This window comes from Diaporthe batatas (genome assembly GCF_019321695.1).
Source record: "Diaporthe batatas strain CRI 302-4 chromosome Unknown Contig00016, whole genome shotgun sequence".
In the NCBI taxonomy this organism is placed as follows: domain Eukaryota; kingdom Fungi; phylum Ascomycota; class Sordariomycetes; order Diaporthales; family Diaporthaceae; genus Diaporthe; species Diaporthe batatas.
The window spans coordinates 822,827-838,191 of NW_025408563.1; the positions used below are offsets into that span (position 1 = coordinate 822,827).

The 15,365-nt window shown below is 50.0% G+C and overlaps 3 protein-coding genes across 3 annotated transcripts; all 3 read left to right on the forward strand.

Moving 5' to 3' along the window:
• Positions 1-1,119: 1,119 nt before the first annotated feature.
• Positions 1,120-2,538, forward strand: KVR01_011727 (uncharacterized protein; the record flags this gene model as incomplete). Its single annotated transcript, XM_044784067.1, has 1 exon — positions 1,120-2,538. The coding sequence occupies one exon, from the start codon at positions 1,120-1,122 to the stop codon at positions 2,536-2,538; it is 1,419 nt and encodes a 472-aa protein (XP_044639436.1).
• Positions 2,539-3,745: 1,207 nt separating this feature from the next.
• Positions 3,746-8,112, forward strand: KVR01_011504 (uncharacterized protein; the record flags this gene model as incomplete). Its single annotated transcript, XM_044793204.1, has 3 exons — positions 3,746-3,834; positions 6,199-6,291; positions 7,671-8,112. 3 exons carry the CDS (start codon positions 3,746-3,748, stop codon positions 8,110-8,112), a joined length of 624 nt encoding a protein of 207 aa, XP_044639213.1.
• Positions 8,113-9,515: 1,403 nt separating this feature from the next.
• On the forward strand, positions 9,516-12,229 carry KVR01_011786 (uncharacterized protein). Its single transcript, XM_044789620.1, has one exon. The coding sequence runs from the start codon at positions 10,873-10,875 to the stop codon at positions 11,305-11,307; it is 435 nt and encodes a 144-aa protein (XP_044639495.1). The 5' UTR covers positions 9,516-10,872; the 3' UTR covers positions 11,308-12,229.
• Positions 12,230-15,365: the final 3,136 nt, after the last annotated feature.

The following is a 15,365-nucleotide window of genomic DNA, read 5'->3' on the forward strand; positions in this document are numbered from 1 at the left end:
CGGCGCTTTTCGTCTCAGCCCGCGCTGGCGGGACTTGTGCAGAGACCCAGGTCACCGGAGACGCAATCACTGGTTTCTCATTCAGCAGCACATGCGACTCCTGGCAGTGGGCATCTAGGGACGCGGGAACAACTATCACGCTCAACCCAGATTGCCAACTGCGGCAGGCGTGGCCAAACCCGCAGGCAGTGACTTCGGTCTGCATCCGCAACACATCGGGGCAGAACAAATGCTTCGGTGCCCCAACAGAGGCCGACCAGGGATTTTGCGGGCTGCCGGCCGAATGGTGCAACGGTATCGACAACATGTGGGGTTGGTAAATAGATTACCACACCCACGTAAATAGATTAGAGACGTGTGATCACAAATCATTTCTAAATTAAGAATTCTGTTCCTCTTCCACGCGTCCAATTCCCTAGTGTGTTCCTCCTTAGTGTGTTCCTGAAGGGTTGAGAGAGAACGCTGTGCCATATTTTTAGAACCTATGGTAGCCATTTTGTTGGCTTTGCCTAGGGGGGTATCTTGTAGGGCCGTAGATCTACCAGGTTTGGAAGTAGATCCGGGTGAACATCCTGATCCTGGTAATAGCTGATCGTGGTTCATCGGATGTTTGACTGTTAACAAACAAGGTTTACAGGGCCCACTATAGATAACGTTTCAGAGTATTCTTTCCAATGCTTGTTTTTCTTGTCGGTATTCATTTGTTCCCTCGGCCCCGTCGCTATGAATCGTGGCTGTGGTGATGGTGCTAGGGAAGGCCGCTGCCTCCTGTTTGATCACCATCCATGGATAGCACTGAGTCGTTCGTTGTCAGCAGACAACCGGGGAAGCCGCAAGTCATGCGATGCGGGAATCCTACCATCTACGAACCAAGGCCGTCTTGGCTGCTTCAGCAAATAGATCACTGCCATGCTAGGCTGCGAGATCCTTTGTGCGAGGTTTAAAGCGGTAGAAGCGACACGGGCTACCAAAAGCTGCTAAATGCCATCTCTACACATTGTCGAGTAATCGAGCCCGGCACTCACGGGTCTCCTCTTTCAACTCACTTATTAAAATTTGACAGAGGGATACAGTTAGCGCCTACGAGACAGGATCCGCGAACACTTCCCGCAATTCGTCATGCGCCGTGTACCAATAGAGAAGAGGCCGAACGCCACGCGCCTTGTCCAAAGCCAAGGCCTCGTCTTTGCTGACCTCGTCACCCCTGGCGGAACAGAGCCTTATTGGCCCGATGACCGGTATTATTCTTTCACATCCGAGGAAGTGGCGCTTCTGGAGACGGCAGCCAAAGACGTCTTTGCAATGTGCTGCGAGGCTGTAGAGTATCTTGTGGAGCATCAAGATATAATCACGGGCAAAATGGCAGTTCCAGCATTTACGCTGAAACAGATAGTCGACTCATGGGAACGAGAGCCTGCCTGGGGGAGCATATATGGCCGTTTTGATATCTGTTTTGGCGGTCTTGACCACCCCGACCCACGGCTACGCGTGCCAAAATTCTACGAGTTCAACGCGGACACGCCAACGTCGTTGGTAGAGGCGGCCTCGATTCAGTGGCTATGGCTGGAACAAACGGGCCACGGCAACGACCAGTTCAATCACATCACGGAGATGCTCGTCGAAGGCTGGAAGCGCAACCTCACCCTCGTGCAAGAAAGGCTAGGCCATAAACCCATTGTCCACTTCGCTGTAGGGGAGGGCGAGCCCACAGGCGAGGATGCATCAAACGCGATGCTCCTGATGGACACATGTCATCAGGCGGGCTGGCAGACCAAGGCTATCACAATGGAGGGAATCTGTCGGTCCAGAACCGACGGCCGCTTCTACGACCAACAGGGCGAGCACATTGATGTCATTTTCAAGTTATACCCGTGGGAGTACATGGTCCAGCAGAAGTTCGGAGAAGCTTGTTTCAAGGACATGGAGAATATTGGCTTGCGCGACGAGGCCGGAAACTACGTCGGAGGCACTGTGTGGATCGAGGCGCCGTACAAGCTGCTCTGGAGCAACAAAGCACTCTTTGCTATTCTATGGGAGCTCTTCCAGGACGACCCCCGGGCCAAGTGGCTGCTTCCTACTTACTTCGACAAAGAGGTGCCCGCGACGTTGACGAGTTTTGCACGGAAGCCGATCTTCTCCCGCGAAGGTGCCGACGTGGTGCTCAAGACCGACGGAGAAGTACTCCAGGACGCGGCTTCGGGATACTACGGAGCAGAAGGGTATGTTGTGCAGGAGCTGGCATTGCTTCCCGACTTCAAAGACGCGCAGGGCCAGTCCAATTTCCCTGTTCTGGGTCTCTGGTTTGTCGATGGCGACCCCGTGGGCATGGGCATCCGAGAAGACAGGACACCCATCACGACGAATGCATCGCTATTTATACCTCATTCAATCTCCGATGGTCCTATCAACTATCAGAGACAAGCGATTCCTGATTCAGAAGAGATTGAGAGGCAGTTCAGAATTGGCGCATACGGAGACGGATTTGGCCAGAAGAAGACGGATGAGCTCATAAATTACATTAAGAAAGTGACTGCATAGTTGACGGTTTGCTGAGAATGGACTTATCAATAAGGGATTGTGTGTGTGCTTCCCAGTGACATGATCGGGAAGAACAACATTGAACATCACGCATAGAGACACCAGGCCTATTGTCATCTCTTCCGCTCACTACCCTCCCGCCCGGGTTTGGCACATCCCCGTGGTCTCCATTCTGCTACTTTCGTTCTGTAGGAATTTATCTTGGCTTCGGCCACATTGTATTTTTTGTTTAACTATATATTTATCTATTCATTATCTTCTCGACTTTTAGACTAGCCATTAGCTAATACTTTAAATATAAAGTTAATAATTACTTAATATATACCCTTAAATTTATCTATATATAATAAAGTTACTAACTTTCTTTATAGGGCTCTTTCTTCTGCTATATTCCTTAAATATTATATAGAAATAGATAAATCTTTAATAATAAAGTAGTATATCTAGAATAAAAAGATTTAGTTTTTAAATACTTAAACTTCTATTTTTTTTATATAATATTTATTTAATATATAATAAATAAATTCTACTTAGCTTTTAAAAGGTTTTAATTTTTTATAAAATTTATATAAAAGGTTTTTTAAATAAATTTACTATTATAGTATTATTATTCTATTAGTTATATATTTAGGATAGGGATTATAATATATTTAGTTTATTTAGTAAGAGTAGATTTAAATAGTTATATAATAAGTATATTAATAGAAAAGAGTTAGTTTATTAAGTTTTATATTATAGAATTTTTTTATAAAGGTTATTTTAAAATTATTTTAGTTTTATTATATAACTATTTTAATAACTATTAATTTTTAGGTTATTTATATTAATAATTTTAGTATAATACTATTAAGAGTAATACTTTCTAACTTTATTTATATAGTATAAAGTTTAGCTATATATTTATATATTATATTCTTTTTTTATTATTATTAATATTATATTTCTTTAGATATTAGGTTTTAAGTGTTTACTATTATATAAAGGTACTATATATATATTATATATATAGGGATTAAAAAATGAAACCACCCAGGAATTCATCTTAGCGTTGTGCTCAGCCGCCGTTCTAGTATGTCATATTAGAATGCTACTAACAGTGTTATTTTAAGAGGTCATCCCCTCCTCATCCCCATCAAGATTATCATTGTGAACGTCGTTATCACGCGCATTCGTGGCGACGACACGCCCCGCGAAATCCCCGCCGACGATGGCGCTCGGACAGCGTCCCCATTTTGAAGTCGCTCGGCCCGGGCGCCACTACCACAACTCGGACCTTGATAAGGACCTCGCCCGCCCGTAGCATCGGCACAGGCACATCATGCGCTATGGTTGGCTTGCCTGTTGCGTCCTGGACGATGGCAGACTGTTTCACGCCTAGCGTGTATGAGAAGGCGGAATACTACGTGTAATTGAGCATCATAGGGTTTGTAGAGTGTGGCGGCTATCCTGAAGTCTTTGATGGATCAAAGCCGACCATTTGAAAGTATGCAAGATGACAGGAATGGTTTCTCGGGCTTTGCTGGCAAGGCAATTCATTCTTTCTAGTGGATAAGTATGTGCGGTACTTTAGAGACCCTTCTCACTCAAGATGTAACCTGCCCGGATTTTCAGGCCCATTTAGTGTGTGCACATGTGGTAAATGAGAACTTGCCCCAATGCTAGAACTGCAAGTTAAACAGTCTTGACAAAAAAAAGCCCCTCGTTCATCATCTTGGGCCGATTTCAACTTTCAATGTTGACACTTCCATCCGCTATCTCTATTTGCTAGCGCGGACTCTTTTTCGTTGACCCTTCGACAGCCTTCTGAGATGAGGCCCACTCCTTTCAAATCGAGCCGAAGAGTGTTTGTGCCACGACCACAGCACAGAGTCAGATCATCGCCGATTGGCAAGAGGCTACCATTGCAGCCAAGACGTAAACCAGCGTTCAATGGGAAACAAACAAGAACAGAATCGGATATCAGCTGGGAGTCTTATGTGAGCGATATGTCGTCAACTGAAGACGTGAGTGTTATCGGACATACCTACGAGCGGCTTCGGCCACACTGTATTTTTCCTTTACACTATATAACTATCTTTTAGTTTAGTCACTTATTTCTTCCTTAATCTAGAGCTTATATATAAAATCTTTAATAACTTTATATATATTCTTATAGTCCTTTTTTAAAAGAACTTTAAATCTATTCTTTTTTTTATTTTTATTATACTTTTCTATATTATTAAAAAGTTAATAGTTATTAATAATAAAAGTATAGATTTAAAGAAGGATAAACTTATTATACCCTTTCTTTATTTTTTTATAAATTACTTTTAAAACTCTCTTTAAAAGTTTTAATATTTTATTATAAAAGTTTTAAAAGTAATATATTATAAATTATTTTTATTTTAAAATCTTTTAAAATTAATTATATATTTAAATAAAACTATAATATTAAACTTTATAAACTTATTTAATAAAGATTTTATTTATATATATAAAAACAATTTTTAATTAGACTTCTTTTAATATAATTTATTTATATAATAATTATTTTTAAATTTAATTTTACTATATAATTTCTTTATAATATTTTAATTAATACTATTATTAAAATAATACCTTTTAACTTTATTTATATATTATAAAATTAAAACTATAAATACTTATTATATTATAATTATTATTATTAATATTATATTCTTTTTAAATACTAGGTTTTAAATACTTACTATTATATAAAGGTGCTATATATATCCTTAGATGTATATAGAATAGAAGCGAAACTATATACCTATAAGCCATGTGGTTGTGGAATAGTCCGACTGCTTCGACAACAAACCGAGATGCTCACAATTTCTTGCAGACAGAAGCTGAGTTGAAAGACCAAATTGACGACGTTGCTCAAGTCTCCGAGGACGAAGACGAAGACGGAGAGGACTGCGAATTACACATATACGAGTCCCGATACGATACCCGAGGGGAGGAGGTGTTGCTGCGAGTAGGAACGAAGTCCAGAATCAGCCTTGAGAAGAACAGAAGCCCACGGGCCAGTCTTGTCCTCACCCGCTACTACTCCCGCTTTGGCAAGGGATTTCACACGACCCTCAAAGTACAATCCAAGCGAATTATAAAGGCTCTGAAAGATGTGATTGGCACATATCCCGGAGAAAACTTTTATGCATCGACAGTCCACCTCTCAACACCGCCTAAATGTCTTTTCCACTACCAAGAGGAGCTGCGGGCATACGCAGATGCATGCGAGGATACCAAGGACAGGGATCATATATCCTTATGTCTGAAATACATGGAAAAGATGATGCCAGAAGAGATTGCATTGCTTGAAGAAGGCGTTGCAGACCCGTTCAAGTTTCATGTCGACCAGGAAAACTTGTGGGCCATCTTCAAGCCAGGCTGTCTGATATACCAAAAGAAGGATGGCATGGAACTCGTGTCCAAACTGCAAGACATCAATCGGCATGAAGATGCAAGAAACGAAACACTTGGATGGCACGTACTAGTATGGGTAGAAAGCGTCGTGTACAACGGCGAAGAGTTTGGTCACATGGAACGACCAGGATTTATCAACAAATTTGACGGGCGGAAGGCCGTCAAGAACCTCGAAGTCTTTCCATTGCTCTTTCATCCAGAGGCGGACCGCATCAAACGTATGACAGAGCAAAGGGGGCGCAAGTACTTGTCTTTCTGCGGGATTCATTACTGCCTCTACAATGGTCTTGCACAATTCCAAGACCCACTCTCACATGACCGGTCCAAGTTTACCAAGACCCATGTTAGCCCATCAGGCACATTATAACAAGTTGGCACGTGACTAACTTCTATATAGGTCACATGCCGAATTATGCTGGACCAGAAAGCACACAAGAATTTCAAGGGTGACAGCTGGGACGACTTTGTCTATGGTACCGAAATTCCAGTAAAGGATCCACCCGAACTCTCAGTCGACCAGCTGATGATTTGCACCCACGAGATACATGGATACGCCTTTGAGTCGAAGAATTGGGCCATATTCAATATCGACTTCGTTGAGGATATAGTTTTCAACTGGGACGCATTCCAAGGTTTAATACTGGAGGAGAACAAAAAGAAATTGATTCGTTCTCCCGTGATTCAACACGAAAGCGATAGTGATGACTTTGATGATCTTATCAAAAGCAAGGGCAAAGGCTTGGTGTTCCTTCTCTACGGGCCACCGGGTGTTGGAAAGACTTTGACTGCAGGTTAGTGAGCTCGTCTGACACAATTCCGATGGCTGCGAGGGTCAGCAGAAGTAAGAACAGAGCTAATAGCTGAAACAGAGGGTATTTCCGACCTTGCGAGACGACCTTTGCTCATCGTTGACTCAGGGGACGTCGTTGGAAGGCACAATCAAGAGGCATCCCTCACAAGCCCTCTCAGACTTGCGGCGAGCTGGAATGCGGTTGTCCTACTCGACGAAGCCGATGTCTTTATGCAACGGAGAGACCCCTCCGCCCCCGAAGCGAATGAACTAGTTGCAGGTATGAGGTTCTTCCCAGCCAACGTGATGGATTTACATTCTCACTCTCTGCAGTTCTCCTCAGAGTGATAGAGTATTACGAGGGTATACTCTTCCTCACTAGCAATCGCCCAGCCTCCATCGACCCAGCCTTTCGATCCCGGATACACTTGGCACTCTCCTACCCACCGCTATCATCATTCGCCCGAAGGAAACTTTGGGAGCACTGGCTCGTCGGCACCTCGTCCGGAAAGAGGCTCACATGGGTAGGAGAGGACGTGATGCAGCAACTGTCAGAAAGCAGTGTGAATGGCCGCGAGATCAAGAATATCATGCGTGTAGCGCATGCCCTCGCCAGAAATGAGAAGCGAGGTATCGAGCCGACCGATGTATTCCAGGCCCTGGAAGCACACGAACACTTCCAATCAGACTTCGAAAAGGGTGCCGAGAAGGAAAGCAAGCCTACTCATTTGAAGAGTTTTGGTCTAAGTTTGCTCTGTTACAAGCTGTTTGCACTTATGCTTGTGGCTTTTACTTACATGAGGAGGTTACTAGGTACCTATCTCTATCAAGCGCCGAAGGCAACGGCATAGGGAGCGTGTATCACTGGAGGAGGAGAGACAAGTGCTTCGACAGCATTCAGATGTGCCTCAAAAAGGGGTTTGACGCACCTATCGGCAGCGTCCAGATGTTGTCACAGGCACCACAGCCTCCATCAAGCGAGTCATGGGCGCGTGGGTTCCTGGGCGGCAGCGCGCGCGTCGGCTGTCATCGCTGGCCCGGGTAGGGTGGCTATCGATGACGTCTTCTTTGGCGTTGAGATGAAGGCCGTGCAGGACAAGGCCTTGCGTGCCATGGCCCTGTGGGAGGAGCTTCGGAGCAACTTCGCCACGAAGACGGAGACAAACATGGTCTGGTTTGATATCCCGGGATCGGGCTTAACTCTCGAGTACTACGTCGAGGTGTTTAGCCAGTTCCGAGTTCATACCGGGGAGCTGATTCATGGCTGTCTTTGTTTCCATTACCAGATTATTGATCAGGCGTTCGCGGCGCTTTGCGACTCTATTAGGGCTGTTTTGAAGGAACCGAACACTCCATAATTAAAATGAGTTTCACGTTGCCGTATCGTCAAGGAAACAAAGTCATTCAAATGCACAGGACTTTCACAATCAGTTTAGTCAACTAAGAAATAACAAGCGGTCCGGATCAGTGTGTGAATCCCCGCTCCCAAGCTTGTTAGTGATTTAGACTTTGTGAATTCACTCAACGAGCATATTTCTATTCAACCCCAAAGATGGCTTTCAATGGTAAGGAGCTCCGGGAATCATTTCTTATGGCGCGAAATCGCTGCGAAAGGTACTACTAGCAGATTGCCGAGTACGCGTCGATGGAGCTATTGTTACCCGGGTTCACTGTATGAAGGCCCAGTATAGCATGGCTTCGGACGTATACGAAATAAAGGCTGTCACGAAGAATTCCACTGTGGTATTCGAAGCAAAAGTGACGCCACACTTGCCATAGGTACATAGTCCTTATATCACGACAAAAGCGAATTCTAGGACACGTGTCGTGGTTCCCGCTTAGTGGAGAAATGGTCTGTAGATTGTTCTCATGAATTGGCATTGATGTGTTTTGTACCTTGCTGTCATTCGTCTGCTTCTACTCCTAATCATCATACTTATTGCTGCTGCCCATGGTGATGCTTCATGAGTATTAATACCACTCACTGTGAGCTACAAATGGCAATGCAGTCCTTCCTCAGATGAACCGTGCGTGACAGTTGCCGGACAACCAAGCTCGTAACTTGCATTCCTTCCACCCCCTCGGTGGAGGAAGAGTCAGCGGGACCGAGGACAAAAAAGGGACAGTCAGGCCGAGTCACAGCGCAGGAGGATGGGGTGGTATGGTGGCCGGCGAAGATCCTGCGCGAAGCGGCGCGAGGTTCCGGGCGCGCGGGGGTATGGCTGATGCGGTATAGATGCCCGAGGGTGGATTCCAAGGTTGGGACAGCTCTTCCTCTCCTCTTGGTCGGTTGGTTGGTGAGCCTGCCGGCCCTGCCTGAGTATTCTTCCAATGTGTCACGAGCCCAGCTTTTCAAGTTTTCTGCAGGTGCTGCCGGGCGTCTATGCATGGCAATTGTCGCGGCACCACTGACACTGGCTGATTGACTGGCTGACATAGCAGCTTACACAATGTAAGTTTATGTGTGTAAGCTGCAAGATGGCTGCAGCTTGTCACCGGCACGCGAGCTGCTTGCCCGACGCGGAGATCTGAAATACGGGGTAAAGGTATTGACAATCGGTTGGGCCTTACCTTTTCCTGAAATTTACAAAATTTTCTGGTTATTCCGGAGGTTCTTTCTTATAACGTGCCGCCCACAGACGCGTGATTCCTCAAATGTACTCATTGTACTGATTCCACGAACGACATCTATATTGACAACAACCACATGCAGAGGATTTAGCACATGTGCAATTCTCCCCCCAAACGCAGCACCGCAGACGCGCATATTCTGACCCTCCAAACCCCCGGGTACACCTGTCAGACTGCTCCTGCACGGCGGCCTATCATGCAGCCAAGCGAACTCCTGCACGCAGGGAGGTTGGGCAGGATATGCATCAGCAGTAGCCCAGCAGGCGCACGCATCTGACAAGTGAGATCTCGGTTTTGGCGGCCACCCCTCCACACCCTTTTAGGCGCTGATACTTGCAGCAGCAGCAGCAGCAGCAGCATGCTCAAATGAGATCCAGCCCAGCGAGATCCCGACCTTCCTGAAAGGGCCCACAGCTCCCTCATCCTGCCTGCCCTTTCGGCCCTTGGGTCCCAACGGCCTTTCACTGGAGTGGGAGAGAGGCAGCGGATTGTCCAGCCTGAGGAGAGCCCAAGCTGCAGCTGCAGCATGCAGGGTGCTGCCGCCGCCGATGCTGAGGCTGTCACCGAGCCCGCGCCAAGCCATGATGGTCGCCGTTTATCTGTCGTTTTCTCACTTTTGGAATGCTCCCCATGCCCGCAGAGGGGTCCGCCATCCCCCATTCGCCTCGAGGGTCCTCCCCAGCAGGCGCGCAGCCCCAGAAGCTCTCAGGTTCAGCCCTGGGTCCGAGGGCGATCTTTCTCTTTCTCCGGCGCGCCTGAGTCGCACGGCATGTGATCGACGCGCCTTGTGTGTATGCGCTGCTTCTTCTGCGTGGGGCGGTGCGACTGATCTTTGTCAGCCAAGATATTCGACGACCATGTGGCTGTTTCCAAAGCCCGATGTCAATTGGGACCCATTGGTTACGGGAGCGTCGAGTCAAGCCTTGCGTGCATGTGATGCTCTCTGCTGGGCAGCGACCCTGCCGCTCTCTGCAAGGTGATATCTGACCGGCTGCCAGAGCCATGACAGTTCTCCCCCGGCTCATCTGCCAGAGCATTAGCCTACCCTGCCGGAGATGGGAATTTGGACGCCCCAAGCCTCTCGACACAAACCATTTTGCCGTTCTGCCGTTGAGACCTACTGCCAACAGTGGGATAGAGTTGCGAGTCGGGGACGCCGTTGGACGGGGGCGAAACGCCCGTGAGATGCGCGGGCGATCTCGGGGTCGGATGTTCGTGATAGCATGGCTCTTAAGCCACATGGGGCTTGGACGTTGGTTGGGGAGCGACCATTTTTGGATCGACGGCCTCCGGAGTTGGAGTTTGGATGGGTGACATTTGGCTTTGGTGAAGAGGGTGGGTGGGGAGTGAAGAAGATCTGGGTACGTATGTAATATCATGCACCTGGTGCAGCTGTCAGTGAGATATAGCCCAGGCTTCTCCAGCCAGAGCCACGTGTGACGCGTGGACAGGCAGCCGATATATTCTCGTCGCCCGAAGTGCTCCCAATGCTCTGCTGTGTTGCGCTGTGCTTCTACGACAACTGTATCGGCTATGCCCCGGACTCTCCTCAGAAAGGACGCGAACACACTAGTCTTCTCGAGCAGTTGGTAGCAAGTCTCGATGTCCACAGTGCCACAGAGACAGCATCCTCGACCGCCATGATTCGTTCGCATGGCAGGATCTTGTCTCCGATACAACATGGCGATAATCAAGGGTCCGCATGGGCAAGGCCCAGGGCTCCCCACGGGCATCCCACGGGGGCTGAGCAGCGTGGGGGAGCAGGGGCAGGAAAAGGAGGAAGCCCTTGCCGACGCCTCCCCAACTGGCAATATGAGCCACTCGGTCTAACGCGCCCAGGCCAAATACCCAGCCCTCGGGGATATTCCACTCAGGTAGCATGTTCCACGTGCGGCGGACACGGCCGCAGACCGTTGCGGTGACATGTGTCGGAGGTGAGAGCGGCACGCAGCCCTCCAGTCCATCCCTCCACCCACCCACTGGCACCCTCCCACCTCCCCATCCAGGGGCTCACCACCCTATCAAGAAGCGCAGTGGGTGAGTGATGGGCTCAGACGGACGGGCGGGCAGGCCGTCCCTTCGCCTCTCCGCCCTAAAGGCGAACATCACCGTGAATAACAAGCACAGCACGCAACGCACGCGCGGCGGAGATGCAATATGCAACGGCACGCAGCAACCTCGCAACCATCGCGGGGAAAAGCCAAACTTTGCCCACAAGCTCCCGCTCCCACGTGAGCAGCAGCACAAGCAGCAGCCGAAGTAAGAGAGCGGGGCGGCCGTGCCGGGGGTCGGGTGGGTGCGCGGGTCGCTGTCTATCTCGGCCCCCCCCCCTGCCAGCCAGGCTGCTGCTCGACTTGAGCTTCCCTGTGAGAGGAGGAAGTGCAACCTGGCAGCGCACGGTGAAGTTGAGGCAAGGCAAGGGAAGGGGAGGTCTTTTTTTTTTTTGCCCTTCCCAGGTCCCCGGGTTGGCCGTCGCCTCGCCCGCTTTGCATCAAAACACCCGACTGCGACGCTCCCAGGGATGTCATGACTCTTGAGAGGCGGAGGGAGAGTATGATCGAGGGCCTGCAGGGCGGGAGCGGGCATCTCCAGGGTATGTCCACCTGCCAGGGCGTGGAGAAGACAAGGTTGATAAGCGTCGGTTGGAAGCCCGTTGGCGAAGAAAGAAGACCGGAAGAAAGAAAGAAAAAAAGGTTCGACCTGAGCAGTCACGAATGTCACCGTCGCGGGTGCATATACCTTCCTATTACAAGTAGTCACACAGCCGGGTTACTTTTATTCTGTTCTTGACGGGCTGACTGACACGAAGGGGGGACCCTGCCAGCCGTTGTGGATTGCTCCGCGCGCTGTAAAATGGAATCCACGTATCGAGTGGAATATTGACTTGTGTACGGGCTGGCTGGCTGTCTTGTCCCATGGCCGCCGTCCCAAGTTAAGAAACCGCCAATGCAGGCTGACTTTGACGCCTTTGCCCGTCTCCCTTGCGCGGTCGGACGGGGGGCACGGCACCGAGGCGATGGGTACGGCGCCGGGGCACGGCAGATAGGCGCTGGTGTTCCCCGAGGCACATATGGCTTGGCATCCGTTTCTCTCTCTTGCCCCCCTCATGCGTTTTGAGGTGGAGAGGCGAGCAGGCAAGCAAGCAAAGCTAGGTATGGGGATAGTACGAGTACGAGGAGGAACAAGCCCCCTAGCTCCTTTTTGGTCTCGACGTTGCACCCTCGGTCCGTATCTTGTGCCGAACCAAACTCACCCCATCCTCATCCTCCTCCTGCCCTTGTCCGCTGTGCCGCTTGGGACAAGACCTGACCGGTGGACGCACAGGGCAAGGAGGAACGTCCCGTATGATCCCATATGCCCGGACCCTGTTTCCCAGACTGGGGGGGCGGCCCATCAGAGCCGGGGTATACACGCACTCACTCACTGACACACCGCCCAGTAGTAAGCAGCGATATCCGGGGACGCTGTGCCAGGACGTGACGTGGGATGCTAATCGCGGGATATATGTGCTATCAACATGTAACCATCCCTCGCCCGGCTGGCGATAGCCGAGGTGATAAACCCGCGCGCGCGGACACACACACACACACACACACACACACACTCACACCGAGACACAGACGCAGACATGGGGCACACACACATGTGCACACACGAAGTCTCGAACAGCCGGGATACACGCGCAAGGTGGTCAGGCCAACGGCGGCTAGGGGCGTGCATGTGCATGGTGTGAGGCCCGCACGAGGCCAAACAATTGCCCGAAGAGAAAAAGAAGTAGACACCCTCTCTCTCAACATGGCAAAACAAGGTTTGGAGCTATCAAGCCAACAGGCGAGCCGGCCTTAATAGGGGAACGGGGGGGCAAGAGGTGTGGAAGGGTGTTTCCGGCGGCGCAGCAGCAGCAGCAGCAGAGGTGGTGCGGAATTACAGGACCCTGCCTGGATAGAGGACCCAAGCAGAGGTGAGGAAGGGGGTAGGTAATAAAGGGTGTGGTTTGGAGGGGGGATGAATATCTACCATGTGGCATGGGCAGGAATCCTACGAACCCAAAACTGCGGGACCCGGTATAGGTGCTTGACCGTAGTTATATCTGAAGGATTTGGAGAGGGAGACAAGGAGAGTGAGAGGGTTCACCCGGCAAAGAGCCGGGGGCCCTGAGAGGTCCTATAGACTATGAAACCCTGGGGAAAGAAAGAAGAGAAAAAGGCAACGTTTGTTTCGTCGTTGGTGCATGTGGTGGTGTGGAGCCTGCCCATGCCCCTGCCCCCCCTCCCGATTTGATGAACTGCAGTCTAGAATGCAGCACAGAACTTTGAAAGAAGAAAAAGCAAGTGTTCTCTGATGAGCCCCTTGACGCCGCCCTACTACAGGGTAGACCCCTAATCTTTGTCAAAGAGTGACTTCCAAGAGGCTAGAAATGGATGCCCCGGCTACCTTGAAACTATAAAAAGGAACATAGTAGTACTAGGTTCTAAGGTAGGATTACTAGGAAAGTAAAGTACTTAGGTTCAATATGACGGTAGTGAGCGTAACGGTATAGAAGTCACCGTTTAAGAGTGGAAAGAGAAGATCTGATTGGTCTGTTAAGGTTGTATTTTTTCATGGGTGAAGTCCCCGAGTGACAAAGTTTAGGGGTGAATCCTGTACTACATGGTACCGACTAGTGGCGCTCTGTCAATGCCCTGCCCTGCCCTGCCCTGCCGCCGCCGGCCGTCGTGCCGGGTCTCGAAACAGCCTATTATCCAACCCCGCTTCCGTCCCCGGTGCCTTCTTCAGGGCCCCGATGGTGGGAGGGCGAAAGGCCCGGCGCGGAGGCGGGGAGGAGGTGTGCTGGCCAGGTAGGCATCTAGTCGGGACCACCGAGAAGGGCACGCACCAACACCCGGCGCAGCACTTGTGGGTGCGACTGTGCGTGCAGCGTGAAGTATTCAACCGACGGAGCTTTCCTTCTAACCTCCCTCCCACCCCCCTGGTCTCGGCAACTATCGAGCTGAGCGTTGTCATACTCAGATAGAGTACTGTGTAGAGGGCAGGTAGGGCGTCCATGGGCGCAGTTGGTTTGTTTCCCAACCACCCTGCACATTGCACCCCATGTCCTCTGACAAGGGAGACGGGCCGAAGAAGGGAGCCAGCGGGACTCGTCCGTGACTCCACCTCCGGCCGTGCGTCCGTCCGGGTGCGTGCGAGGAACGGAACAAGATAACGACGGTTATTTGGGGAAGGGCTGGTGGTGGTGTTGGTAAGCTGACTGACGGTGAAAAAAAATATATATCAGCTTGCTAAGTAGCACGGTGAGGTCATGCTACCTACCCCGTGTTGGAGAAATATACAGTACATACAAATATACTTACATACATGGGGAAGACCAGACAAGCCCAAGCCCATGTTGGAGCTGGGCTGCCTGGGTCACCGAGGTAGTAACAGTAATCGTGTGAGATTGCCCAAAAACCTCCAAACGACACAAAAAAAGAAACCCCAGTCTCGAGAGTGGGGAAGCAGGAACAAAGCTCAAGGCAGGCTGTAGGATGACATCAGACCCCCCCTTCCCCAATCCAGAGTCGAGGGCAACTTCAAGTTCTGATGTGACTGACTGACGACGTGCGGTCTTGGCCCCCAATGCCCGTCTCTCTCTCTCTCTCTCGAGCGAGAGGCATCAAGTTGGTTACTGGCCCCATCGGACCGCTCGGGACGATGATGAACGGCACATCTGATCCGCGGCCCCGTGGAGCAGCAGCAAGAAAGAGGGAGAGAGGGACAGAGGGACAGAGAGAGGGCGGCATTGAAGGCGTGTGTGCCCAGGTGTGATAAAGCATGAGCTCAAGATTCCGCCGCCCTATGCACCCCACCCTGCCCCACCCCTGTTGCAATGTTCATGCAAAGGGGGGGTTGGATGGGATGGATTGGGGTGGGCTGAAGGGACCACCCAGCAAGTTCCAGGAGCAAGCTAGCTGGTTGCTGCTGGGCGGGCCCCCTAAGAACA